We start from the raw sequence: 27,511 nt of genomic DNA on the forward strand, positions 1-27,511 counted from the left end.
ACGGTTTCAATGAGCCTACAGATATGGTGAGTAGTCTTTGAGAAGGTTTTAAGATGTGGGGAAAGAGTGTTACAGGGCAAGTTAATACAAAATGCAAAGGTCTTGTGTCGGGGTACCATGGACCCCAGCCCTATGGTGCGGCCAAGATGGCGCCTGGCAATGTGCCAAGGAAGTGCTGAGAGCAAAACCAGGTACCTCCAGCAGATTAATTCTCTGTGCAACAAGTGGCGTTATTTGAGGAAGTTAATGTGATTGGCCATGGGTCCTCGTGGACACTGCATGCTTGCTATATGCACACTATTATGCTTCATTACTGTCCATGCTTTCCCCTCGTGATCTATAAGCTGATTGGTTGTTGTATGTAATGTAAGGCGCTTGCAAGAGCGGCCCGCGGCTGCGGCCAGCCAGAAGTAACAGAGAGCAGAAAATAAAGAACTTGCCCCGATCCGGTTTCGTGTTTCTCTGCGGGCAGGGGACGCGATAGTCTTGAATACTAAATTTCTCCAGAAATGAGTGAGATGCAGGTAGGACTAGATTGGAAGGACTGCTTTGAAATTTCAAATGAACTTTGTGATTGATTCCTAAAAGTTTCAGGAATAAGTGGTCCACGAATCAGATGAGATTTCCAGTTGGCTGTTGGGCAGTTAATGTCAGTGATATTTTCACTAGAGTTATCTTTACTGAATTTTAGATAAGGATAGAGAAGATTTCAGTGGGCAAAGTTTAATACTTTTTCTTTTAGGTTAAGATTTTCTTTATTCGTTCTTTGACTTAGTGATATTATTATTATTATTATTATTATTATTGATTCTGGGGCTTGAACGCAGGGAAGCTTTGCCACTGAGCTATATCCCTAGTTCTTTTTTAGTATTTTAAAAAATTTTGAGACTCACCAAATTGCTTAGGGTCTCTTTAAGTTGCTGAGGCTGGCCTAGAACTTGCAATTCTCATACCTCAGTCTTCCAATTTTCTGGGATTGCAAGCGTGCCCTCTACCTACCTTAATGATATCTCTTTAGTTAAATTAGAGAGTTAGACCTGGATCTGCTTAGAAGGCACCTTCCTGAAATAGTGCTTGTTTCAGTTTTTAGAACCTTGTTAGGACATGTACTGAACCATAGTTAGGAGATGTACTGAAGATTGGTGGGGAAGTCAAGACTTCTGGGACAAAGCAGCTATGTATATGAAAAAGAAACAAAAGGAAATATTTAAAAAAAGAACAAATGAATGTATAATGTGGAGATGTAGCTGCAGAAGACATATTTGGGTAACCCTAAGATGGTGGCTGGTGTTGAGCCAAGAGGTGGCACATAATTAAATGTTAACACAGTGTGATCTACTTTTGCCTGATTAGTTAATGTCTCCTCTGCGCTAGTGGTCAACAGATATTCCTCATTCTTTCTTGATTGGTACCGTGGCGCATGCTCCAACCATCCTACTTATTCCTAAGCTGATTGGCTGCCTTAGGTATATAAGACACACCTATAGGAAGCACCAAGGATAAGCAGCTAGCAGAAAAGATAAGCAGCACTTCAGGTTGCAGATCGCAGATCGCAGAACGCAGGACTAAGCCACACCTCTAGATCACTGGGTGGAGGATAAGCAGCACCTCTGAATGATGGCAGAACGCAGAAGGCAGATGGTAGATCACAGAAGAAGCACCTCTGATAGCATGCACCTTTAGTTTGCAGGATGCAGGACTTTAAGAAGATATAGATCTCTGAAAGTGTAGTCTCTCTCTCTTAAGCAAAGTCTCTCTTTCTCTCTTATGCAAAGCCTCTCTCTCCTCTCAAAGCCTTTCTTCCTCTATAAGCTAGGGAACAAGCAAACAAGCAAGAAAGCAGCCCACTAAAAATAAAGATAGTAGAAGTAGTTCATTTCCAGTCCACCTCCAATAAATACCTGCGGGAATTGTTGCTGCGGGCGGCAACATGTAGCTATAGATTTACACATTGTATGCCCACACCCATACACATACACTTATACCCACACCCACACACATACATAATAATCACAGGAATAGAACAGGAATGAGATTAGAAATTCAGCATATGAATTTGGGACCAGGACACAATTCAGTGCATATCAGACAGGGATAGAAAGTTGGATCAAGGAGAGGTTTCTAAGTAGAAGAGTCCAGAATAAAATGTGGAGTTTAGGGAGAGATCCAAATCAAGAAATTTTGGAGCCACATTAACTAAGAAGGCCAATAGACTGTACATACAAAGAGAGAGTAATTTAGAGGAAGAAAAATGAGAAATGAGGAAAATTCACCAGCAATATATTTCTCTTTATCATTATAATAATGAATTAAATCACATACGAAGAATCAGAAGAGCTGAAAGTTTGAGGAAATAATTTTAGAACAGTTGTGGGGAGATATCAGTAAGATTTAAATATGGAAAAGACCACTATCTTAATATCTTGCTATTCCTTCAATAACTGATTCTATGTTTCTTTCTTTTATATACATATACATATATATATATAAAATTTTATATATATATGTATATATATACACACACATATTTTATTTATTTTTTACAGATTGCATTTTGATTCATTGTACACAATGGGGTACATCATTTCATTTCTGATTCTACATGATGTAGATTCATACCATTCATGTACTCATACATGTACATAGGGTAGTGGTGTCTGTCTCATTCCATCATTTTACATACACTCCTCCCTCTCATTTCCCTCTATGTAATCTAAAGTTTCTCCATTCTTCTCTCACCCCCCGGGCCCCAAATATATATCATTATTCACATATCAGGGAAAACATTCGGCCTTTGTTTTTTTGGGATTGGCTTATTTCACTTAGCATGATATTACTCCAATTAGAATGTCTATTATTAAGAACACAAACAATAATAAGTGTTGGCATGGATGTGGAGAAAAAGGCACACTTTCACATTGCTGGTGGAATTGCAAATTGGTGCAGCCACTCTGGAAAGCAGTGTGGAGAATTCTCAGAAAACTTGGAATGGACCCACCTTTTGACCTAGTTATCCCACTCATGAGTTTATATCCAAAGGACTTAAAATTAGCATACTACAGACATACAGCCACATCAATGTTTATAGCAGCTCAATTCACAATAGCTAGATTGTGGAACCAACCTAGATGCCTTTGAACTGATGAATGGAAAAAGAAACTGTGGTATATATACAGACTGGAAAATTATTCAGCCATAAAGAATAATATTATGACATTTGCAAATAAATGGATGGAATTGGAGAATATCATGCTAAGTGAAATAAGCCAATCCCAAACAACCAAAGGTCAAATGTTTTCTATGTTTCTTTAAACACAATAATTTAAAAATATTGTCTGGCCACCAGGATCAACACTGCCTGCAAGATATTGGGTACTAAGTCAGTTCCGTTGAATTAGAAGCTCTTGGGCTGGGGACAAGCAATCTGAGTTTTAACAAGCTTCTAGCTGATTCCAATGCATACTAATATTTGAGAATCTTTGGTTCAAAATATTGGCTGTGCTTTTTGCATTGCATTTTTTTCCTTACTGCAATTGCAGAGTTGTAAGCAAGCATGGAATACAGACCCTTTTGTTTTTCAATTTTATTCTTCTATATCCCCAATTCAGGGGTCTACCCAGAGGCTGGCTTTTGGTAAGTGAATTTTCTCTCAGAATAACAGCAGACACTATCTAGAAGCCTTGGTGTACTAGGAGTTGAAACTCTCACCTTCCCCTTGAAGATGGAGACCCCCAATCTGACCACGGCTCAGGAGTTTATATTCTTTGCCTTCCCTTATTCCTGGGGAGATTCTGTCATCTGCTTCATTCCACTGCTCTTCATCTATGCTTTCATTGTTGTTGGCAATCTGGTTATCATCACCGTGGTCCAGCTGAATCCTCACCTCCACACTCCCATGTACTTCTTTATCAGTGCCCTTTCTTTCCTGGAGATTTGGTATACCACAGCCACCATCCCAAAGATGCTCTCTAGCCTGCTCAGTGAGCGAAGGAGTATTTCCCTAAACGGCTGTCTCCTGCAGATGTATTTCTTCCACTCCACAGGCATCAGTGAGGTCTGCCTCTTGACAGCTATGGCCTTTGACCGCTACCTAGCCATCTGCAGCCCTCTTCATTATCCCACTATCATGACCCCCAAGCTGTGTGCCCAGTTGACTTTGGCTTGCTGTGTTTGCGGCTTTCTAACACCACTCCCTGAGATTGCCTGGATCTCCACGCTGCCATTTTGTGGCTCCAATCACCTTGAGCATATCTTCTGTGACTTTCTCCCGGTGCTGCGCTTGGCCTGCACGAACACACAAGCCATCGTCATGATCCAGGTGGTGGATGTTGTCCATGCGGTAGAGATTATCACAGCGGTGATGCTCATCGTCACGTCCTACGTTGGTATCGTGGCTGTGATTCTCCGGATTCGATCAGCGGAAGGTCGCCGCAAAGCGTTCTCCACCTGTGTCTCCCACCTGACGGTCTTTTTGCTCTTCTTTGGCAGCGTGGCTCTCATGTATCTCCGCTTCTCTGCCACTTACTCCCTGTTCTGGGATACTGCCATTGCTCTGTCCTTTGCAGTTTTATCTCCCTTCTTCAATCCCATTATCTATAGCCTGAGGAATAAAGAGATAAAAGAAGCTATCAAAAAGCACATGGCACAAGCCAAGATCTTTTTTCGTAAGACCAGGGACCTCCAGTAGGAGCCTTCAGCTGTGAGTATATATATATATATATATATAGCAACTGGTTCCTTCTCATCCTCACCTCTCAGAAAAAAGTCTTCTAGGGCTGGGATTGTGGCTCAGTGGTAGAGCACTTACCTCGTACCTGTGAGGCACTGGGTTCGATCCTCAGCACCACATGAAAATAAATAAAATAAAGATATTATGAAAAAAAAAAAAGTCTTCTAGTGAAACTGGTTCCCTAAAGGTCCCTAATAAACAAAATTTGCTAACAACTGAATTTGACAGTTTCTATTCAATCTTTGTCCAATTTAGCCCATTTTTGGACCTAACTTTGTTTATTAAACTTAATGCCACTCAAGGTATCTGAGGTCAGCTCATTTTGGTGAAATGCTCTGGGTGAACACTTTAAATCTAATACAATCAAAACATTTGTTTGTAAATTATGGTAACTGAAATTCACCTTCATAAGACTGTTTCTTCATGGTGCAAACAGTGGAAATAATGAATGACCTTAACTTGTAAATGGAGTGTTCAAGTATTGCTCGAGAAGAAATCTAGCTTCAAATAATGCATCTAATAATCTCTTTCTTATGATCAATGAAAATTCTAATCTTTGTTTTCACTGTGATCAAATGCATTATACATATTAAATAATAAATCTGCTGAATGAATAAATCAACATCACCTTGCTAAATTTTGATTGCTCCAGGCAATGAATGATTTATTGTATTGGACAACAAATCTTCATTTTTTCAAGTTCCTTCATTCATGGACTTTTAGGATTCTGGATCCTTTTTTTTTTTTTTTTTTTCTTTTTATCCTACCTTCTTAAGGACTCCCTTTTGCTGACCTTTTTTTTTTTTTTTTTTTTTTTTTAAATCATACAGGATTCATAGGGACCAATATCTTGGTTTGGATGGGAAAAAACTTGACAAAAGTGCAAGTGCTGAGATTTTTAGGTGTCCCTAGCCCACCAACACAAATTCTATAGTTGTTGGCCTAGTTTTCTTGCTTCTATGGCATAGTCCTTCCCTCACCCTCACCATGGAATCACAGGTACTTGAAAGTTGGATAGAAGTCAGAATGGCCTTAATTTGTAAGTGGAGTACTCCATTTACAAGGAGTAAAGGAGGGCATAGTTTTAAAAAGGCTAATGCCATCTAATAATGAACTGGGATGGAGCAGAGAAAGAAAATCAAAAAAAAGTTGTAGGTCTTGGGTGGAAGAGATCTAAACAGAAGGAAGGCTTCAGAGAATACTTAGTTTTAAAAATATGAGGGAAAGCAAGAAATACTGCTGAGTTTATATAGCATGTTTTTAATGTTCTTCAAAAGATATGAGAAATGGTATTACTGTACAGATTGGGTGACTGTGCTAAATTTTCTGGTATTGTTAGAGAGTTAATATACATGACCATCCATTGGGTGAAAGTGCAATTCTTTTCTCTTTTCTCTCTCTCTCTCTCTTTTGTATATGTAATTCCTTCCTAGATGTACACGGATAGAGCACATGCTAGGCTCTGGGTTCAATAACCAGCACTGCAAAAAGAAAAAGAAAACTGTAGGCATTGTTACATTATTATCATGTTATCATGCTGTCTTGATAATGATGGTATGATGATGGTTAAAGAAATCAGAAAATCCTTTTGTTTTGAAAACTATTACCATCATTTGGTTTACTCTAATGCCCTTGCTTCCTTCCCAAGTGGCTTTTGTAAGGAAAAGGCACCTCTCTGGGCTAATTGCTTAAAAAACCGTAAAGCAGCACAAAGTCTCTCCAAAGTCACCTTAAAATGCCTCTGAATGTCCTAATATTCTTCTGAAAACAACTGATCCAAGTGCCTTCTCAATTTAGGAAGAGCTGTTTATCCCTCTCAGCCTAAGTTATCTCTATTATTGGCAATGAAAGACAGTGAAGCATTCCTTAAAAGTGTCCCATTGTCTGTCCTTTGTGCCAAAAACTTTCTTAGTTTTCAGAAATCAGGTAGAAATTGCCACAGTTACGACCCCAGCCTCTTTACCATATATTATTTGTCTTCAATGTTATTTACATCCATGTTTACTGAATATTTACTAGTGAAACATCAAGTTTAAAACAGTCTAAAAATTAACTGGGGAAACAGACATGCTATTGTAATATTAACCACAATATTTAAAGTAAAATCTTAATCGCCATGGGCATACTTAGGAGAGAAAAACTGAATCCCAGTAGAATCACTTCCAGGAATGTATTGGTCTACTCAGTCTGCCATAATAAAATGCCACAGTCTGGGTGGTTTAAACAACTGAAATTTGTTTTCTTACATTTCTGCAGGTTGGGGATTCCAAGATCAAGGTGCCAAACTGACTTGACTTCCTGGTGGAACTCTGGTTTTGGCTTGCAGATGGCCACCTTCTCACTATATCCTCACGTGGTGGAGAGAGAGCTTCTGTCTCTTCCTCTGATAAGGGCATGAAACTTTTGGGATTAGAACCCACTTTTATGAACACATTTAATTATGTTTGATTATGAGCACCTACTCACCAGCTTAATTTCTCATACAGAGACACTGATTTAGGTTTTAGCTTGTGAATTTTGTGGGGCTGGGACACAAATTTAAAGTCTGGAATTGTGTGTGTTTGGGGGGTAGGGGTCATAATATTTGAGCTGAATCCTGATTTCTTCTTTTTCTGAGGGAAAGAATCACTGATATAGAGGAATCAAGGTGAAGGATATAAATTCTTCTTTTTATTGGTTCTTTTTAGTTTTACATGACAGAATTCATTTTGACAATTATACAAGCATGGGATATCTCTTGTCCTAATTCAGACCCCAGTACCTCTCCTCCTTCTCCCCTCTTCCCACCTCCTATTCCCATCCCTCTATTGCTCTTTCTGCTATACCCACAGTTATTTTTAAAATTAATTTCTTGTGACTGTACACGATAGATTCACTGTGGTATATCCACATATGTACATAGGAAAGGTATGTCAGATTCATAAATCCTTTTAAAACATAAAAGAAATGTAGGGGGCAAATAACTTCAGAGAACCTGAAGTGTTAAGAGTTAAAGTGGGTAGTGAACTACCAAAAACAAAACTTTTCATTTTTTAAATATTTCTACTCTCTTGATTCCTTTAGTAATCAAAACTGGAGAAATTTTAGAATGAACACTATTTCTGGAGAGACAAAAATTAAAATTTAAAAATAACAGATTAATGATGACTTCTATTACATGGGAGGATTAGTTTTACATTAAAGATAACATATTTGTCTTTGTTGATATATGAATCAAGGAAGTCAGACTCCAAAAATTTCACAGTAAATGAAGGCATTAATTTTTGGAGTGTCTGAGGCCAGGAGAAGATCAAACACTTCACTTTGTTGTAATGTTTGAGCAGGGACAGTTGCAAGCTGTTCAGTGCAGATTACACTACTGTGAGAAGTTCAGATCTGCTCAGAGCTGATAACCATGGCCAAGTACAACAACCCTACAAATTACCCCCACCCTTTAAAAATTGTACACAGGATTTCTCTTTTAAAAAAGTTTTCTCTTAAAACTTTCTCCATTTTTTGACTTCTAAGTGAGTCAAACAGTAAATAATGCCATCTAAAAATTAAAAGGTTTTTTTTTTTCAGTTAACTGTCTTCACTTTAACTTCTTATTCTTCAATTTTATTTTAAAATGTATGCAGACTTGCAAATTCGTAATTTTCTAAAAAAAGCAAAACAGAATTGCCTTCCTTTACTTTCCTTTAAGCTATCTGTAATAAACTCCAATGTCTCCTATAACCTCTCAAAACTTTTTGCTCATTGCATGGCACACAATTTTATGGATTTTTTTGTACATTTGTGTCTGCGTGGGATTTACTGTATATTCTTTCTTTAAAATTTTTTTATTTGTTCTAATTAGTTTTAATGACAACAATGCATTCATGCATTTTGATTTATCATACCTGGAGTATAATTTCTCATTTTTCAGATTATACATATTGTAGGATCACATTGGTCATGCAGTCATATATGTACATGGGGTAATAATGTCTGTTTTGCTCTACTACCCTTCCTACCCCTACACCCCTTTTCCCTTCCCTTGTTCCTCCTCCCTAATCTAAGTAATTCTATTCTTCCTGAGTGCCCCCACTTATTGTGAATTAGCATCTGCATATCAAAAGAATATTTGGTTTGGGGGTTTGGCCTAAATCACTTAGCATGGTATTCTTCAACTCCATCCATTTACCAGCAACTGAGTTGGTTCTTATCAGGATTTCTATGTGATCAGAGCTGATGAGCATTCTCTTTTTTTTCACATCTTTTATTGGTACATTATAGTTGTACATAATGATGGGATTTGTTGTTACATATTTGTACATGCACACAATATAACAATATAGTTTGACGAATTTCATTCCCTAGCACTTCCCTCCTTCTTCTCTGCCCCCTACCCCCTTGTCTCTTTCCTCTACCCATTTACCTTTGATTTTCATGAGATCTGCCCCCACCTTTCTGTTCCTTTTTCCTATCAAACTTCCATTTATGAGAGAAAACGTGTGACTCTTGACCTTCCATGTTTGACTTATTTTGCTCAACATTATGATCTCTAGTTCCACCCATTTTCCTGAAAATGACATAATTTCATTTTTCTTTATGGCTGAATTACACTCCATTGTGTATGTATACCACATTTTCTTTAGCCATTCATTCACTGATGAACATCTAATCGAGTTCCATAGTTTGGCTATTGTAAACTGTGGTACTCTTAACATGGTATGCATGTATCATTGTAGTATGATGACTTTAAATACTGAGAAGTGGTAAAGATGGGTGGTTCAATGCCTAGTCTTTTGAGGAAACACCATGTTGATTTCCATAGTGGTGGTACTAATTTACAATTCCACCAATAGGATTAAAAATTTTCCTTTTCCTCCACACCCTCTGCAGCACTCATTATTATTTGTATTCTTGATTACTGCCATTCTGATTGATGTGAGATGAAATCTCGGTTTAGTTTTGATTTGCATTTCCCTAATTGCTAATTATATCAAATATTATTTCATTTATTTGTTGGCCTATTGTATTTCTTCTTTTGAGAAGTGTCTACTTGCCCATTTATTAATTGGGTTATTTGGTTTTTTTGTTGTAAAGTTTTTTGAGTTCTTTATATGTTCTAGGTATCAACCCTCTGTTAGAAGAGTAGCTAGCAAAGATTTTCTCCCATTCTGTAGATTTATTCTTCACATTCCTAATTGTTTCCTTTGTTGTGCAGAAACTTTTTAATATGATGTCATCCCATTTATTAACTACTGGTATTATTTCCTGAACTTTAGGGGGTCCTATTGGGAGATCATTTCTTGTGCCTATATGTTAGAGGGTTGACTCTACATTTCCTTCTAGGAATTGCAACATTTCTGTTGTAATTCCTAGGTTTTTGATCCATTTTGAATTGATTTTTGTTCAGAAAGAAAGATAAGGGTCTAGTTTAATTCTTCTACATATGGATAACCAGTTTCCCAACACCTTTGGTTAAAAAGGCAGTCTTTTCTCCAATGCGTGTTTTTGGCATCTTTGTCAAGTATCAGATGACTATAGGTATGTGTATTTGTCTCTGTGTCTTCTCTTCTATACCATTGATCTTTGTATCTGTATTTATGCCAGTCCCATGCCATTTTTGTTATATGGACTGATGAGCATTCTTGGGAGGTGATAGGAATACAAGGAGAAGGTCAATGGTCTAAGTGTTAAGCCATTAGGACATAAGTTTTACTCATCCTGTCCCTCCATCCATCCCAAGGACATGCTGTGACACTACTACTAATAGTAAACAATATTCAGAGATTGGAAATCTATACCATTTTCAAGAGAGTAGAAATACAGGGTAGACTGGATTTAAAGTCAACAGGGACCAGAATAACAGCCTAAGAGCTGTCAGCAACTTTTACAATGTATCCCTCCTGGCTGTAATGACTGAAAACCTAAAGACCTCATCTGTTTTGGTTACACAAACCTCTTTCCTGAACATTTCCTGTGGACTTCAGGAGTTTATATTGCTTCTTTTCTCTAAAGACTGGTTCTTATCAACTTATTAAAAATTGCACGGAAAACTCTTAAAGTGAAATCTACCCAGTTAACAAAAAATTTTAAGTGCACCACACTGTATTGTAAGCACTCTATCTCTGAGCTCCATCCCCAGTCCTTTATACAGTATTGCATAAAGACCCTTACAACACTGTACATCAGATCTTCAGTTATTTTGAACATTTGAAACTATATTCATTGACTAGCAACCCCTCATTTCTCTTCCACTCGTCCCTGACAATAACCATTCTACTCTCTGCCTCTATGACTTAAACTTTTTCATGGTACTCCATATAAGTTGTATCATTTGTCCTTCCCTGACGAGCTTAACTTCCTCAAGTTTCATCCATGTTTTCTACATGACAGAATTTCCTTCTTTTTAAAGACAATAATATTCCACCGTATGTAAGCATGTACTTAAGCTTTGCAGTGCTGAGGAATAAACACAAGGTCTCAAGCAAACTAGCAAGCACTCTACCACTGAGTTCTTTATTTTGTTGTGTCTTTGTAGTTATACATGACAAGAGAATTAATTTTGACATAATTATAAAAACTTGGAATATAATTTGCTATAATTCAGTTCCCAGTACTTCCCTTTCCTCCCTCTTCCTGTTTCCTGTTCCCTTCCCTCTACTTTACTGATGTTTCTGATATTTACTTTTAGTTTTTTCCCCCCATTTAATTACTGTCTTGTGCATGTTTGAGACAGAGTCTCACTAAGTTGGCCAGGTTGGCCTCAAACTTGCAATCTTCTTGCCCTGATGTCCTGAGTCACTGATATTACAGACCTGTGCACCATGCCTGGATTCCAATGTATTTATAGGTCACATTTTCTTTATCTATTCATCTGGCATAGACGTTTTGATTGTTTTCATATCATAGCTATGCACTGGAGTGCAAATATCTCTTAATGGTTTCTATTATTTTGAATATGTACCCAGAAATGGAATTGCTGGATCATATGGTAGATTTTTAATTTTTTTGTAACTTTCATACTGATTGCACCAATTTATATGTCCACCAATAGTGTAAAATGATTCCAATTTCTCCACATCTTTGGTTAAACTTCTTTCTCTCTTTATTTATCTTTCTATGACAATAGCCATACTAACAAGTATGAGATGATCTTCATTGTGGTTTTCATTTATATTTCCCCAATGATTGGTGACATGGAACACCTTTTTATGTACCTGTTGGTCATTTGTATGTCTTCTTTGGAGAAATGTTTATTCGGGTCCTTTGCTCATTTTTTTTTTTTTTTTCAATGCTGGGGGTTAAACCTAGGACCTAATGCTTGCTAGACAAGCACTCTATCTCTGAGTTCCATCCCCAATCCTGTTTGTTTGATTTTTTTTAAACTTGGGTTCTTATTGCTGTGTTTGCTATTGAGCTGAAAGAATCCTTATATGTTAACCCTTTATCAAATAGATTAAATTATGTTCTTCTATTTTGTAGGTTGCGCTTTAATTTGCTGATTGATTCCTTCACAGAAGTTTTCTGGTTTGATCTAGTACCACTTGTCTACCTTTACTTTTGTTGCTTATGCTTTTATTTCCATATCCAAGCTATTGTTGCCAAGATCAATTTCATGAAGACTTCTTTCAGGTTTTCTTCTAGGAGGATAATATGATTTTATTCCATTTAAATTAAATTTGGCACTAAAGGTGGAATACAAGTTTAGCAAATGAATTATATCACATGTTTTAGGGAACCTCAGTCTGGAGTTGGTATGAGGAGGGGAAATTATCTTTATTTAAGAGATGAGAACAAGCATCCATTGCATATATATCGTACATACTGGTGTGATTCATTTACATTAGTTTCTAATTTTTAAAAGATTCTGTAATGCAGGTATTATCATTCCCACTTTTTCATGTTAAGGCAGTCTCTGGAATGTCATGTCTCATTCTGTAGTTATTTGACTTATGAATATTCACATAAGAAATCAAATTCATTTCAACATAACCATCGTGACATTCTTCTTTTCTTTATTTTTAGTCAAACTTCTCTTAGTACAGCATTTCTGGTTTCTTTCCCTGGTTTCTTTCATCTCACCAAGAGTGCAAAAAATGTGATAACATTATGGTCAAAGATACAGGATGACTCAATAAACAGAACTGATCATCACGAAATAAAATTGTCTCTTCAATACAGGGTGATGGGAAAATTGCATATTAATACACAACTGGACACTTAAACACCGTACCCCCCAAATCAGCTCAAATTGGACTATACACTTAAACATAAGCCCTGAAACTATAAAACTGCTAGAAGAAGACATGTGGAAAAACTTCATGCCATTGGTCTTGGCAATGATTTTAGGGACAAGAGAACAAAAGCTTAAGCAACAAAAGCAAATTGAAAGAAGTTTGGCTTGGATGGTTCCACTGCTTTGTAAAGAGATTTTAAAGCCATCCTGCAATTTTTCTTTATTGCTTGTTTGTTCTACTTTAGTAAGGTAAACTAAAAGAGCTATGCCCTTGAAAATATTCCTTCCTCCTTTTCTCTTCATTAAAAACAATATGTAAAATAATGTGATTTTTATCTTATATTTTAGGAGTCAGCCCTGTTTTCAAATGTTCTGTAATGCACAGTTTGTCAAATGTAGTCTCCAAATTGTTTAATTAAATTAAAAAATGAACATATTCATATATCTTACCTGTTTTTCCTTCTATTTAAGTGTCAAGGGGACAAGTATATCAGATTTTCAAAAACCAAATCTATGAGGCCATAGAGAAAATTGTCTCTATTTTTGGATTGAGTTTACAGCAAAAGTTGGGATAATTTGTTGACTTAAATGCTGCTAAATGCCTAATGAAGTTGTTGAGTTGTAGAAATGGGTCAGAATAAGAACCTATGTATGCCTCGAGCTCTTACAATTCTGCACTTCAGAGTCAAGAATGAACGACAGAGAATTCCTTCCTGATCCATGATTCTCAGCATTATCAAATATCTAAAAGTAATCAAAGAAGCAAAACACATCTTAATGCAGTCTTTTGTCTTATGTCTCTGTCTTTTCTTCCTACTTTTTCATTTGGAAACTTTGCTTGCATTTTTTTTTTTTTTTTTTTTTTTTTTTTTAAGTCCTGAGACACTGAACACCATAGACTTCAAAAGTGATGAGTCACAACATTGTATCTGTGAAAGTTAGCAGCTACCTCAGCTGGGTATGTCTCCTGAAGATAATGTTGCTTGTCTCTGCAGGCGGGATTCTGAACTTTTTTTTTTGCCACGTTTGTAACATTTCTGACATCCCTATTTGAATTAGAGTAGACAGTTCCATGTGCCCCTTTTTTCTCTTTCTCTCTCATACATTTTATCTTGCCAAGTTCTAGACCTTTGGGAAAAATGGAACAATCTCCAATGGAAACCGTGAGTACAGAATTCAATTCTTAGTGCAATTTGTCACTAATATTAGGAAATCTGTCTCCTTTGAACTCTCTTATAATATCTTTAACAGGGTCATTAAGAATTGTTCTTATTTGACTTTTAGGATATAGAGAATTTTAGGTCTCCTTTTCATGAATGTTTCACTTAAATTTTTTTTTATTTAAATAATAAACAAGGACCTATGCCTATATAGCAACAACTTGTTAAAGTCATTTCACATAGAGGAAAAACCAGGTAACTTGAAAAAAATAATAAAGATTTGAGTCTCCATGCAATTTTACAGCTGCAATAGTAATTGTGATTTGCAAAGAAGCAATTGTATTTAGAAAGAATAATCAGAGAATGTTGTGGCTAAGGTAAGCTAGGGAACAGTGTTCACATCTCTATGAGTGAAGGTGGCCCCTATGGAAAATTTGCTGGATATGGTCACACAGGTTGGATCCCTTTAAAGGAGAGGATTATTTTATGTTGTTTGTACAAAATTTTACATTACAAAAACAATTACTGAAATACTAACAATTAGAAGTTTATGAAAAGTGGATAGAAGACAGGTTGAAGTTAAACTTTCAGTGTTTTTGAATAAAGCAAAGAATAAAGAACACATGATCTACATTTTTAGGTTTGAAGAAACAAAAATTTCCAGTATTATATATAATTCATGAAGATAATTGCAAGTTAAAAAAGATAATTTCTAAATATTTAATCAACTTGTCAGTGCCTTCTTTAGCTCTTAGAGCCCATAAAATATCATTTCTTTTTTATCCACCTGAAATTCTATGATTTTTGTTAATTTAGACTTGCTCCAGTAGCCCACATTCATTCTTTCTATTGAAAAATAAATGTTGGTCCACATTTATGGGAAAAGTTGAGTGTTTTGGATGACTAAGAGTTCTATAGTTTAAGCTCTGCAGTACTTCAAACAATAAACATAAATAAGTTTAAAGGTATCTAATTATAGATCCAACATGAGTAAATAAAAGTCATGGGATATATAAGAAGGACAGCATGCTAAAGATGTAAGAACTAGCAGTAGATAAAAGCATTTCTATTTTTATTATTTATTTTTAATTTTTAATTAATGCATAATAATTTTCCAAGTTTATAGCATACAGTGTGATATTATGATCACGTAGGATTTTCTTTTCTTTTTTTTTTTTTACCTTACAGATTATGGAGAGCAGTGGGCCAAAGGTTTTGGAAACAGCTGAAGAAATTCAGCAGAGGCGTCAGGAGGTGCTGAATCGGTACGAGCGGTTCAAGGAACGGGTTGCTGAGAGGGGCCAGAAGCTGGAAGAATCCTATTACTACCAGGTTTTCAGGCGAGATGCGGATGACCTGGAGAAGTGGATCATGGAGAAAGTCGAGACTGCATCAGATAAAAGCTATGAAGATCCCACGAACATACAGGTAACTCACCTCCATGGACTTTCCCAAGCAGACCCTAAGTTCTCTGTGGAGGGAAACAGGTTTTTCATTCTGTGATTGTTGAAGTGCAGGTGTGAGTGCCATCTGATTCCATTTAGAGACAAAATGTAATTAAGTAAGCCAGTAGAGTGGGAAGTTCAAAAATTGAATTAAGGAAAAATCTAGAGATGCATTTCCCATTCTAGATTTGGAGAGATGAGACTGAGAAAAGAAAAATCAAACAAAAACAAAAAAAAAACAAACAACAACAACAACAAAAAAAACAGTTGTTGACAGTAGAAATGTTTCTTATAATGAACGTACGTTCAGAACTCACATTCTTGTGATTTAAGTATCTAGCTGGTTAATAGTAGCAGACTGATGTAATAGAAAGATTAGACTATTACTAAGGACAGTAATTAAATCTCTAAAGGACATGTGTTTTCAACTTCTTAACCTTCAGTATCTTATTTACAAAGGAAACTTATTCAAGATAGCATTTGAAATTAAACCATGGACAAAATAGTGACCAAAAGTTTAAGGAATCTCTGACATACCATGTGATTTCAATATTTTGTGCCACGAAGCATAAAATCATGATAAGAAATCATAAATACTTCAAAAGCAACTGCTGTCCATTCTTTTCAGAATCAAGGTTTTTCTTAGTTCTTCTCCAGATGCTGCTTGTGGTTCTTGTTAAGTTCAAATGAAAAATCCTGGGAGAAGAAGTTGGGTGGAGAATTCCACATCTATCTGTTGATGTAGTATTATAGCATGTGCTATCATCATGATCAGAAGAGGGGAGTTCACATGCCGAAAGGACAGGAGTACCTGGAACAAAATCTAAGTAATGTATGGTAAATGGATTAGTTTGCATAAGATAAGCACAGAGCCAGGATGTATGTTTAAAAATCCATTATTATAACTGTCATCTTCATTGAGCTTTACTCTCAATGGAACTTAGCTATTCTTATCTTTGAAGGAGACATCACATCTTTTAAATTTCAGAGGAGTCTATGGAGCCTTTAAAATAATAGGATATATGCTAGAGTCCCCAAAGGTAGCAGGGACAGGAAAAGACCCTCTCCATGGTTTCTGATGTTGACCCTGGGATCCTTTGAAAACCTACGTTTAGGGGTTTTACCCAGAGTGACTATTTCTTTTAGGATAGGACTATTGCAACAATGGCCATGGCTTGTCATTGAATTCAGGTTATGGAGCAAATAATGCTGTCTGAAAGTAAGAGAAGAAGTATAAAGATCATTTTATGATCAGGGAGACAATGATTCATTATCCATACACTCTGATTTCTAAACTTTAGGGGAAATATCAGAAGCATGAATCTTTTGTAGCAGAGGTGCAAGCAAAATCAAAGGTCCTTCCTGAACTGGAAGAAATCAGGAAAGTTCGATTTACTGAAGATCACTTTGCCCATGAGGACACTAAGGTAAATGTATGGTAGGGGTCTCAAAGAGAAGTTTCCCATTGTTAAATTTGTTATCAGGGTTTTAATCAATTATATCAGATAAAAGCCTTAGAATAAGGGCTTCTGCCACTGGTGTTCTCCTGGGATTGAGGGAAAAGTGATGGGATGTCCTTGTTTTCCTTGGGGTAGGAAGAGAACTGTGATTGGTATATGTCATTGGATGGTACTTCATTTCTCTTTATGACACTGTAGGATTATTGGTTCATCAAAACCATGTCAACCTGCTCCACATTTCTCAGATAAAATAGTTTTTCCCCGTGACTTTTCTATTTTTTCTGACCTCATTCTCCTTGGCTCTTAAACTCTTTAAACAAATGATGTTTTCCCACTTGAATCTACTTTGAAATCTTGCCTTTTTGTCTATGAAAGTTTTTTCTTTTCACGTCCCACACCTCATGACTAATATCTCTTTTCATATTCTCCTTTACTCTTACTACAAAAATCCTAAAATTTCATCTTCAGAAAATGTTCCTAGAGGTAAAGATAACATTTTCTAACTTAACCCATTCACTCTTCCAGATGTTTGCATTAATATAGTCATTTTTGATAATTTTTGTATTAGTGAACTTTTTACTGTTTATATTCTTTTAAGTTACCAGAAATTCAGATTACATGTTATAAAATTGGGGATTGTGTTTCTGTATGTAGCATAAAAATTCTATGCCTATAATCCCAGTGATTTGAAAAGCTGAGGTAGGAGGATCACAAGTTGGAGGCCAGCCTCAGCAACTTAGGGAGATCCTATCTCAGTAGAAAGAACTGGAGATGTGATTCAGTGGAAAAACTTGTTCAATCCCAGTACCAAAAAACAAACAAACAAAAAAACGAACAAAAGACAAAAAACTAACCTATTTTACTATCAATAAAATATCATAAGACAACGTAGACTTCAACCAGTAAAGAATCTCATTAGAAAGAACTCACAGGAAAATTTCAAAATTCAGATAAAATAGAAACAATTTTATATCACTCAGTAACTAATATTCTACATTTATTAAAACATTTGAGAAGTGATTAAAACATCTGCCATCTTTCAGAATCATTAGGGCTATATCAGACAGCATTATGGTAAGATTCAGAAAGAAATTCAGTCCACAGTTTTGTTGCTACCTTGAGCAACAAAGTAGCTTAAAAACAATTCTTGAAGCTATGACAAGGACAGTAACTTCAGTTGCACAAGAAATGCATTACATGATGTTCTGAGTTAAGGCGATCAAAACCCTCTATATGGTCTCAAATTATATAGTCACAAAATACTCTTACTGTTTTGGTGCTACTGATTTCCAGTAACCCAGCAAAATTATAGCTGTTATACTTTCTGGCAAACAGTCCATGCTGTTTCTTTTCTAGCATTACCACAGTTATTTGCTGTTTTTAGAACATTTTTTACCTATCCTCTACCTGTCAAAAATCTTTCTTTTCCTTAAGGCTCAGTTCAAATAAACAATCTTCCATGCATCCTTCTTCCTGCCTATCTTATTGCTTGTTGTTATTCCACCTTTAAAACCCCAAGGCATTTTTTGCAAAAATTTCTCCCATGCAAGATCATATTTGGTTTAATTCAATAACTATTTTCCTATACATCCTATTCCTTTCTTTAGATATTTATTGAACAATTAATGCGTGAATGAATGGGAGGGGGAATCATTCCAGCTCTTTTCCTAAACAATTCTGAGTCAGTACCTGCTCCATAGCCTCTGTGACTGATTCTGCCTCTGTCCCCCAAAGGCCCATTTGGAGGAACTGCGTCGTCTATGGGACCTGCTGCTGGAGTTGATGCAGGAGAAAGGCAACCTGCTGTTGCAGATCCTGAATTTCCAGAAGTACTTACAGGAGTGTGAGGACATCTTGGAATGGATTGGCGACAAGGTAAAGGACAGAATGTGTACAGAACCTCCCTTCCCTTGTCCCAGGAACTTCATAGCAACTCACTGCAGACTGCTCACAAAGAAGTCAGAGTGTCTGTTCTTGGAATTCATTCCATGGAGAAAGGGGGATTCTGGCAAAGATTTAGAGGCATTTTGGAGGTTACCACTGTAAGGTGTAAGCCTAAAGCTATGAATCCAAATATGGAGAAGACAAAGACTTACATGAAGAATAGGACTTGAAATGTGATCTGGGCTCATCCTCGTTCTACCTCCTTTGATCTTTAGCTCCTTCTCCTAGATTTTTGTTCATACTCTGGTGCCTTGCTTAGAGTATTTCTGGCCCTTTCTCTAATCCCCTCTCAATTCCTATATCCATGGGGTTCATTTTTCTAAGTAGGGAATAATCTCACACTTATTGAAGATGTATACAAGCAAGTACCTAGTGCAATACCTTTTTAAGATATTTGGTATTTACAAAAGGATGTTGGAGTAGAATCAGAATGAATGGACTTCTTATCTTCCAAAAACATAACAGGGTACTTCCAGAGGCCCTGGCCAACAGTGCGCCTGATTTTACTGAAGATTTATTCTAGAGATCACTGGCCTCTTGGCAAGGTGCCCACTCAAGAAATGCACTCTGGTTTCTGGTTTTTCCTGGGGATGGGGGCAGTTCTCCCAGGCTTCCCCAGGATTTGCATTGGAGTTATTTTGAGAATGCAGAGATTTTAGGCTTTTTACCTGCAGAAATTCCTAATGTTTATCAGTGGATCAGGAAACTTTTCTGTATCTACAGGAGGCTATAGTGACATCAGCAGAGCTGGGTGAGGACTGGGAGAGAACAGAAATTTTGCATAAGAAGTTTGAAGAGTTCCAGAAAGAACTGGAAGCTCGAGAGGAGAGAGTGGATAAAGTGAACCAGTATGCCAATGAATGTGCAGAGGTAAGGTGGGAGTGAAAGTCATTTCTGGGAAAGAGTTCTGACCTCCAAGAATAATTTCTGGCTGTAAATAGGTGGGATATGAAGGCAGACAAACGTGAGAAAACAGAGGGTAGCATGTTCCTGTAGTAACATGACCTGAGCACTTTCCTCTCCCCTTTGAATCCATCCAGCCCTGGCCAGTTCATGGAAATGGAGGGGTGTGTTTGTGTGTGTGTGTGTGTGTATGTGTGTGTGTGTGTGTATGTGTGTATAAAGAATTAAATTCATAAGGAGCAATGAAGTTACTGTTATATCATGCAGTACATTAATTACTCATATTTACAGAGCACTCTTTGTTCATGAAAAGAAACAAGAATAAAGTAGCGAGGAATATAAAATAATGTTGTCTATTATACACACATACACACATATATATATATGTACAGACACATATACACAACATACTCTATCATTATATATGAGTTTTTAGGAGATGGAAAGGAGAAAGGAGGCAGCTTTACCATCATTTACTTAAGAAATAACTAAAATGAATTTGTAGTCTCTGAGTAGACAAAGGGTCTGTTTAGGAATAAATAACCTTAGTATATGCAAAAAAAAAAAAAAAAAAAAGAAACCTTGGAAACCTGATTTTATGTGCAAACACACACACATATGTATATATAGGAGAGAGAAAGAAAGTCAGACTTTCATATAACACAGACACATGCACGCACACACACACATATATAAAATCTCTAACAGTTGGCTATATTGTACTTATCTTCTTATAGTTTCATTATGATTGCAGCCCAAAAGTAGGAATGTTAGTAGTTCTTTATGAACAACCAAGAATTCAGAAGAATGGGTTCTGAAGAAGGGAAACCAGCATATGTCTGCTAATTTTTTTCCAGACCACATTTCCTATACTCTGCATTTTTCCCCTCTCTCATTTTCCTCCTATTGTGGGAGGTTTCCAATATGTCTATTACTTCTTAACAAACCACCACAAAATTTAAAACAACAAACATGTCTTTTGTTCATGAGTCCATTGGTCAGATATTTGAGCTGCTGGACTGGGTCATTCTCCAAATCTCATCTGTTTCTTTTATGTGACTGAAGTTTTTTGGTGGCTCCACTTAGGGGTGAAGGACCTAAGATGGCTTCCACCATGTGTTTGGGGCCCTGGCAAAGAAGATGAAGGTTTTCTCAATGTGGTCTCTCATTCTTCAGTGGGCTACTCTTGTTTATATGCCAGTATCCCAAGAGAACAAAAGCAAATGACAACTTGAGACCTAGGTGCTGGAACTCATGGAAAATTACTTCTGTCACATTCTGTTGATAAGCAACTCAAAGACAGACCCTGAGACAAGGCAGGAGGAAACAAACTCCATCTCTTAGAGGGAGAAGTGACAAAACAGCACGAATTCCATTCGTTCCAGCCTACCACAGAAAAGATGAATCCAATACAATTAAAGTGTATCTTCTGCCCCTTGGAGTGGGTCTATACCACTATAGTAGATAGGACCATATACTTAAGAAGGAGGATATAGAAATTATGTCTGAACATCAAACTTGGGAATGGGAATGGAAATGGAAAGAAATGAGGATAGGAAGAGCTGAGGACTTGGACATATGAGAACTCCTCAACACTGAGAAGTATTAAACCAGGATAGTGTTGCAAGCTTAATCAAACATTGATAGATCTTGTTGCTTCAGTTGGTTTTCAGAATACCTGAACTTTTCTACAAAATCATGTGTGTATGCCTGTATGTATAATTCTGGGAAGAGGAAAATAGCTTTCATTGGATTCTCAAAAATATCATGATCACAAAAAGTAAAGAACCAAAGTACTAGCATTTTGGGAAATTGTCATACTTCACAAAGGGGATTTTCTTTTCTTCTCCTTGGTTTCTAGTTTACAGGGGATTTGGAAGGCATCAAAATTGTGGAGCTCTGAAAATAACATTCGGACTGAGCATTCTAGTTCAGTGTTGTAGGCACAGGATAAAAGGTCTGGCAGGTTGGTTTTCTGTGTTTTGGTGATGTGGATCAGGTTAGAGCCAGGGAGCAGGGCTATGGTGAAGTTCAGAGTTTGCTGCTGGTGGTCATTCTCTACTGCTGACAAAGGATAAAAAGTATGGAAAAGTGTGTTTAAATAACATTTGATATGACCTCATCTTTGCATAACATCAATGCTAATTTCCTTCCACAGGAGAGCCATCCTCAGTTGCCTTTGATAAAGACCAAACAGGATGAAGTAAATGCTGCCTGGAAGCGTCTCTGTGATCTTGCCCACCAACGACGGGAAAACCTGTATAGTGCTGCAGACCTCCAGAGATTCAAAAGGTATGAATCTGGTCACTGTCTTTTAGAAAACTTTTAAAATAGCAGCATGCTATTTGGTCTCTATCACTCCTTTTAGCAATGAGTGGTCAATACCTCAAACCAAAGTGCATCATGTGCTTGTCTTTGAGACAGCAAAAGAATTAAGAAGACTGTGATCTGCTCTATAGCCATGCTGTGGAGGTGGGAGACCAAAGCAACAATAACTACAGAAATAATAGTACTTGTGTATTAGTGTTGGACATTCTGCGGAAAAGTGATGAAGAAATAGATGGGGGGTGGAAGGTGGATTTGGGAAGAAAGTACTCATGAAGAGCTGACTCAGATATGCGTTGCGTCTCTGGATGCTCAACCATGAGGAGGCATCTTTTCCTAACATCTCAATGGAAACAAATAACAAGAAAAACATCTTAAATTACTTTTTGCTAGTATGCAGGAAAGTAGGTAATTGCTACCTGGGAGAACTAGGCTGGTTCATGCTCTGTGCCATGTTGTTCTGTTTGTCCTGCAATGCCTGCCATCTTGTTTTATTGGAGCTCATGTTAATGTCCGGTAGGGATATGACTGAAGCCATGCAGTGGATCAAGGAGAAGGAGCCTCTAGTCACCTCTGAAGACTATGGCAGAGATCTTGTTACGTCTGAGGCACTGTTTCACAATCATAAAGGACTTGAGAGAAATCTTGCAGTCATGGAGGACAAGGTAAGACACTGTTGAAGGAATGACTGACCCCTGGAATTAGAAAAGGTATTTGGTGAACCTCCGGCCTAATACCATGCCTCCAAAGGACACACTAAATTTACTATTTTCAATAAAGGAGAAATCATGTGGCACTTGAATATATTCCTTCATTGTAGTTCATGCTTGTTCATGGGATGCTATATTTTATTAAAATTATTTTTATTTAAACATACATATATGCTTTATATTTTGTTGTCTTTTGTTATATATTTCAGAATATAAGAACAAAATGGTACCTCCAAAGATGTTTCTCTAATCCCTCTCAGTAAGCTACCCTATGCCAGAATCTTTCATCTGTTCACATTTTCTTATTGCAGTTGAATCCTGCTTTTTTTGGTCCTTCACTCGGTATATCAGGGAAGCATTTTCTTCTCATTCTATAGTAAGCACTGAGACTCTTAAGGATTCCTAAATCCACCTTTAGGTTTCCTTCTGTAAGCTGAAAAACCCCAGTTCTTACGTCTAGAAGACTAGACACATACATAGAACTTGGAGGAAGCCCACCTCCTTGAATGATTCTTTTCCTTTATTTCTTTCCCTTACAACTTTAACCATAACTTAAGCCAATTACTACTGAGTGTCCACAGAGCAATCAACCCACAGATTCATACTTGCTGTTTGTTAGTTGTAGTCCTGTCCCTGTGACCAGTTTTTATAAATATCCACCATGCTACTTTTTTCATTCTTTCTCATTTGTTTTCTTGTTTTTGGTCTTTTTTGGTAATAATGAATAATTAAACCCTAGGATTTGATAAATAATTATAAAAAATGCCAAACCCTATAAAATACATGATTATATTAGAGTATGATGAAAGAATTAATGGTAACATGTGGAAAGTCACCCTATTCACATTTTGATATTGTAACCCTGTTCTTCAGGAATTGTGATCAAAATGGTGTAGTATTACTGGAATTTTCTTTGCCTTGTGGGTAGAAGTGTTTTTGTGACTTCCACAATAAAATTTAGGGAAACAATATAAAAGAATAAACAAGAAACCTTATTTCTGAGTTGGATGAGGTGGTATATGCCTGTAATCCCACAGACTTGAGAAGCTGAAACAGAAGGATTGCAAGCTCAAGGTCAGCCTCAGCAACTTAGCGAGACTGTTTCAAAATAAGAAAAAATGAAAAGGGTTGGGGATATGACTCACTGGTAAAGTACCCCTGGGTTCAACCCCTAGTACCAAAAATAGTTATAAAAAACTAGAAATAAACCTTGATTTTGACACTGAGTGAGTTTAATTAAATAAAACACTTTATCTCCATTTTCCCATAAAAGGAGAATAAGAAGTTTCTACTTCATATTATTCAATGAAGAAAAAAATTAAGAAAAGACATGTAAAGCACTGAACACAATGAGAGATAAAAAGTATTCGATAAATTTTACTAATGTCATGCATTTTTGTTTTTATTAGTACATTATAGTTATACATAACATTGTAGTTCATTTTGACATAATCATACAAGCATGAAATATAATTTGCTCCACTTCAGTCCCCAGTACTTCCTCTTTCCCTTCCCTCCTCCTTCTCCTGTTCCCCTTCTTCTATACTAATGGATTTTCTTCCATTTATTTTTATATATTTTAAAATTAGTGTTTTATAGATATACATAAAAGTGAAATTCACTGTGATGTATTCATATATGTACATAGAATGGTTTGGTCAACTTCATTATGCAGTTCCTCTCTTTGCCCATCCTTTATATATCCCCCTCAATCCCCTTCCTCTCTTCCTCTGCTCTGCTGATCTCCCTTCTATTTTAATGGGATTTTTCTCCCCACACTTTCCCCTCATACTTTGGTAAAAGCTTCTGTATGTAGGGGAAAACATTCAACTCTTGACTTTCTGAGTCTGACTTATTTCAGTTAGCAAGATATTTTCCAGTTCTATCCATTTATCAGCACATGTGATGACTTTGTTTTTCTTATGACTGAGTAAAATTCTATTGTGTATATATACTATACCTTCTTTATCCATTCATCTGCTGATGGGCACTTAGACTGGCTTCATAACTTGACTATTGTGAATAACATCACAAAAAACATCAAGGGGCCTGTATCACTATAGTATGTTGATTTAGTTCTTTTGGATAAATAATGAGGAATGGGATAGCTGGGTAATGTGGTGGTTATATTCCTAGTCTTTTGAGGAATCTCCATACTGCTTTCCAGAATGACTATAATAATTGGTCGTCCAACCAACAATATATAAGTGTACCCCCTGTCCCACATCCTTGTCAGCATTTATTATTGTTTGAATCCCTGGTGATTGCCATTTTAACTGAAGCAATGTAGTGTTGATTTTCACTTTTCTGATTGCTAATGATATTGAATATTTTAAAAATATGTTTTTTGTGGAAACTTGTATTTCTTCTTTTGAGAAGTGTCTGTTTATTGATTGGTTTATATGTCTGTTTGGTGTTAAGTTTTTTGAGTTCTTTATATATTGTGAATATAAATCCCATTGGAGAAGCAGCTGGCAAAGATCTTCTCCCATTCTGTGGGCTCTCTCTTTATACTCTTGTTTCCTTCACTGTGCAGCAGTTTTTTGATTTGATGCCATTGCACTTATTGATTTTTGTTTTATTTCTAGTTCTTTGGGAGTCTTGTTAAGGAAGTCAGAGACTGTACCAATGTGTTGGACTCCTGAGCTGCCCCCCCCCCCTTTTTTTCCCTAGCAGTTGCAAAGTTTCTGGTCTAATTTCTAGATATTTGATCCACTTTGACTTTTGTGCAGGGCAAGAGATAGGGAACCTAGCTTTATTCTTTAACATATAGATACTAATTTCCTAGCACCATTTGTTCAAAATGGTGTCTTTTCAACAAAGTAAGTTTTTGGCACCTTTGTTGAATATTGGAGACTGCAACTTTGTGGGTTTGTTTCTGTGTCTTCTAGTCTGGTCCATTGCTATTCACATCTGTTCTAATGCAGGCACCATACTCTTTTTGTTACTACAGCTTTGTAGTATAATTTGAAATCAGGTATTGTGATGCCTTTAGTATCACTTGTCTTGTTCAGGATTGCTTTGGCTATTCTGGGTCTCCTTTTCTTCCAAATGAATTTTAGAATTATTTTTCCCTAGTTCTGTGAAGAGTATCATTGCATTTTGTTGGGAATTGCTTTGAATCTGTATAATGCTTTTGGTAGTATGATTATTTTGACAATATTAATTCTGCCTTCCAAGAACATTGGAATTCTTCATTTTCTAAGGTCTTCTTTAATTTCTTTAATGTTCTATAGCTTTCATTGTAGAAGTCTTTCACTTCCTTGGTTAGATTAATTCCCAGGTTTTTTATTTAGTCATGTATTTTTTATTGTGAATGGGATAGTTTTCCTGATTCTTGTTTAGCAGATTCATTATCAGAGTATAGGAAAATTATCGATATATTGTGTTTACTTTGTATCCTGCTACTTTTCTGAATTTATACCAGGTCTAGAAGTCTTCTGATGGGGTGTTTTGGGGACTTCTAGTTATAGGATCATGTCATCAGCAAAGAGAGAAAATTGGACTTCTTTCTTTTGTATTTGTATCACTTTAATTACATTTTCTTGCCCGAGTTTTCTGGCTGAGTTTTAAGAACTATATTAATAGGAGTGGTTGGAGTGTACATTCTTATCTTGTTCCTGACTTTCAAGGAAATACTCTCAGTCTTTCTCCATTCAATATGATGTTGGTTTGGATTCGTCATATATAGTCTTTACATTGTTGTGGTAAGTTCTTCCTATTCCTAGTTTCTCCAGTGCTTTTTAACATTGAATGGATGCTGGATTTTGTTGAATGCATTTTCTGCATCTATTGAGATGAGCTTGTGATTATTGTCTTCAACTCTATGTGGTGAATTGCATTTATTGATTTGTACATGTTGAACCAATCTTGCATCCTTACTGATGAAACTCACTAGATAGATCATGGTGTTCTATCCTCCTAATGTCTATTTTTTTAAGTATTTTTGCATCTATGTTCATCAGGAATATTGGTCTGATGTTTTTATTACTTAATGTGTCCTTGTCTGGTTTTGGTATCAGGGTGATATTGGCTTCACTGAAGGAATTTGGGAGTATTTCCTTTTTTCTATTTCATGGAATGATTTGAGAAGAATTGGTATTAGTTCTTCTTTGGAATCTGATAGAACTCCACTGAGAATCCATCTGTTCCTGGGTTTTCCTTTGCTTTTCATCTGTTTCTGGGCTTTTGATTGCTGCTTCAATTTCATTGATTGACATTGTTCTGTTTAAGCTTTCTATATCCTCATGGTTCAATTTGAGCAGATTATATTCATCTTAAAAATATGTCAATATTATCTAAATTTTCTAGTTTATTAGAATATAAAATTTCAAAGTAGATTCTAAAGATACTGTAAATTTCAGAAGTGTCTATGGTGATATCTCATTTTTTTAATCTCTAAGTGTTTATTTGGGTCTTCTTTCTCTTTCTTTTGGCTAGTTTGACTAGGGGCTTATCAATCTAGCTTATCTTTTCAAAGAACTGATTCTTTTTTGCATCAATCATTTTTATTGTGTTTTATTCTCAATTTCAGCTCTGATCTTAATTATTTCCTGTCTTCTATTAATTTTTGGAATTGATTATTACTTTTTCTAAAGCCTTGAGGTATAACATTATCAAATATTTATT

At 36.3% G+C, this 27,511-nt stretch overlaps 2 protein-coding genes across 4 annotated transcripts in view; both read left to right on the forward strand.

Annotated features, from left to right (window-relative positions):
- The first annotated feature begins 3,721 nt into the window (after nucleotides 1–3,721).
- On the forward strand, nucleotides 3,722–4,687 carry LOC124986656 (olfactory receptor 6K2). Its single transcript, XM_047555225.1, has one exon. The coding sequence runs from the start codon at nucleotides 3,722–3,724 to the stop codon at nucleotides 4,685–4,687; it is 966 nt and encodes a 321-aa protein (XP_047411181.1).
- A 9,387-nt stretch (nucleotides 4,688–14,074) lies between these two features.
- The window catches only part of Spta1 (spectrin alpha, erythrocytic 1), a 94,969-nt gene continuing 81,532 nt past the window's right edge, over nucleotides 14,075–27,511 (forward strand). For 2 of the 3 annotated variants that reach the window (XM_047554291.1, XM_047554280.1), the window contains exons 1-7: nucleotides 14,075–14,098; nucleotides 15,284–15,523; nucleotides 16,842–16,967; nucleotides 18,735–18,875; nucleotides 19,668–19,814; nucleotides 22,006–22,139; nucleotides 22,693–22,837. In XM_047554291.1, coding sequence (XP_047410247.1) covers nucleotides 14,075–14,098; nucleotides 15,284–15,523; nucleotides 16,842–16,967; nucleotides 18,735–18,875; nucleotides 19,668–19,814; nucleotides 22,006–22,139; nucleotides 22,693–22,837 — 957 coding nt within the window. Of the gene's footprint in view, nucleotides 14,099–15,283; nucleotides 15,524–16,841; nucleotides 16,968–18,734; nucleotides 18,876–19,667; nucleotides 19,815–22,005; nucleotides 22,140–22,692; nucleotides 22,838–27,511 lie in introns of those variants that run through there. The other variant, XM_047554287.1, reaches the window with a different exon arrangement.

Source organism: Sciurus carolinensis, chromosome 1, assembly GCF_902686445.1.
Source record: "Sciurus carolinensis chromosome 1, mSciCar1.2, whole genome shotgun sequence".
Taxonomy (NCBI): domain Eukaryota; kingdom Metazoa; phylum Chordata; class Mammalia; order Rodentia; family Sciuridae; genus Sciurus; species Sciurus carolinensis.

Bases quoted from the DNA above. Each gene is read 5' to 3' on its own strand.
- LOC124986656 (XM_047555225.1), top strand. From the start codon at position 3,722: ATGGAGACCCCCAATCTGACCACGGCTCAGGAGTTTATATTCTTTGCC.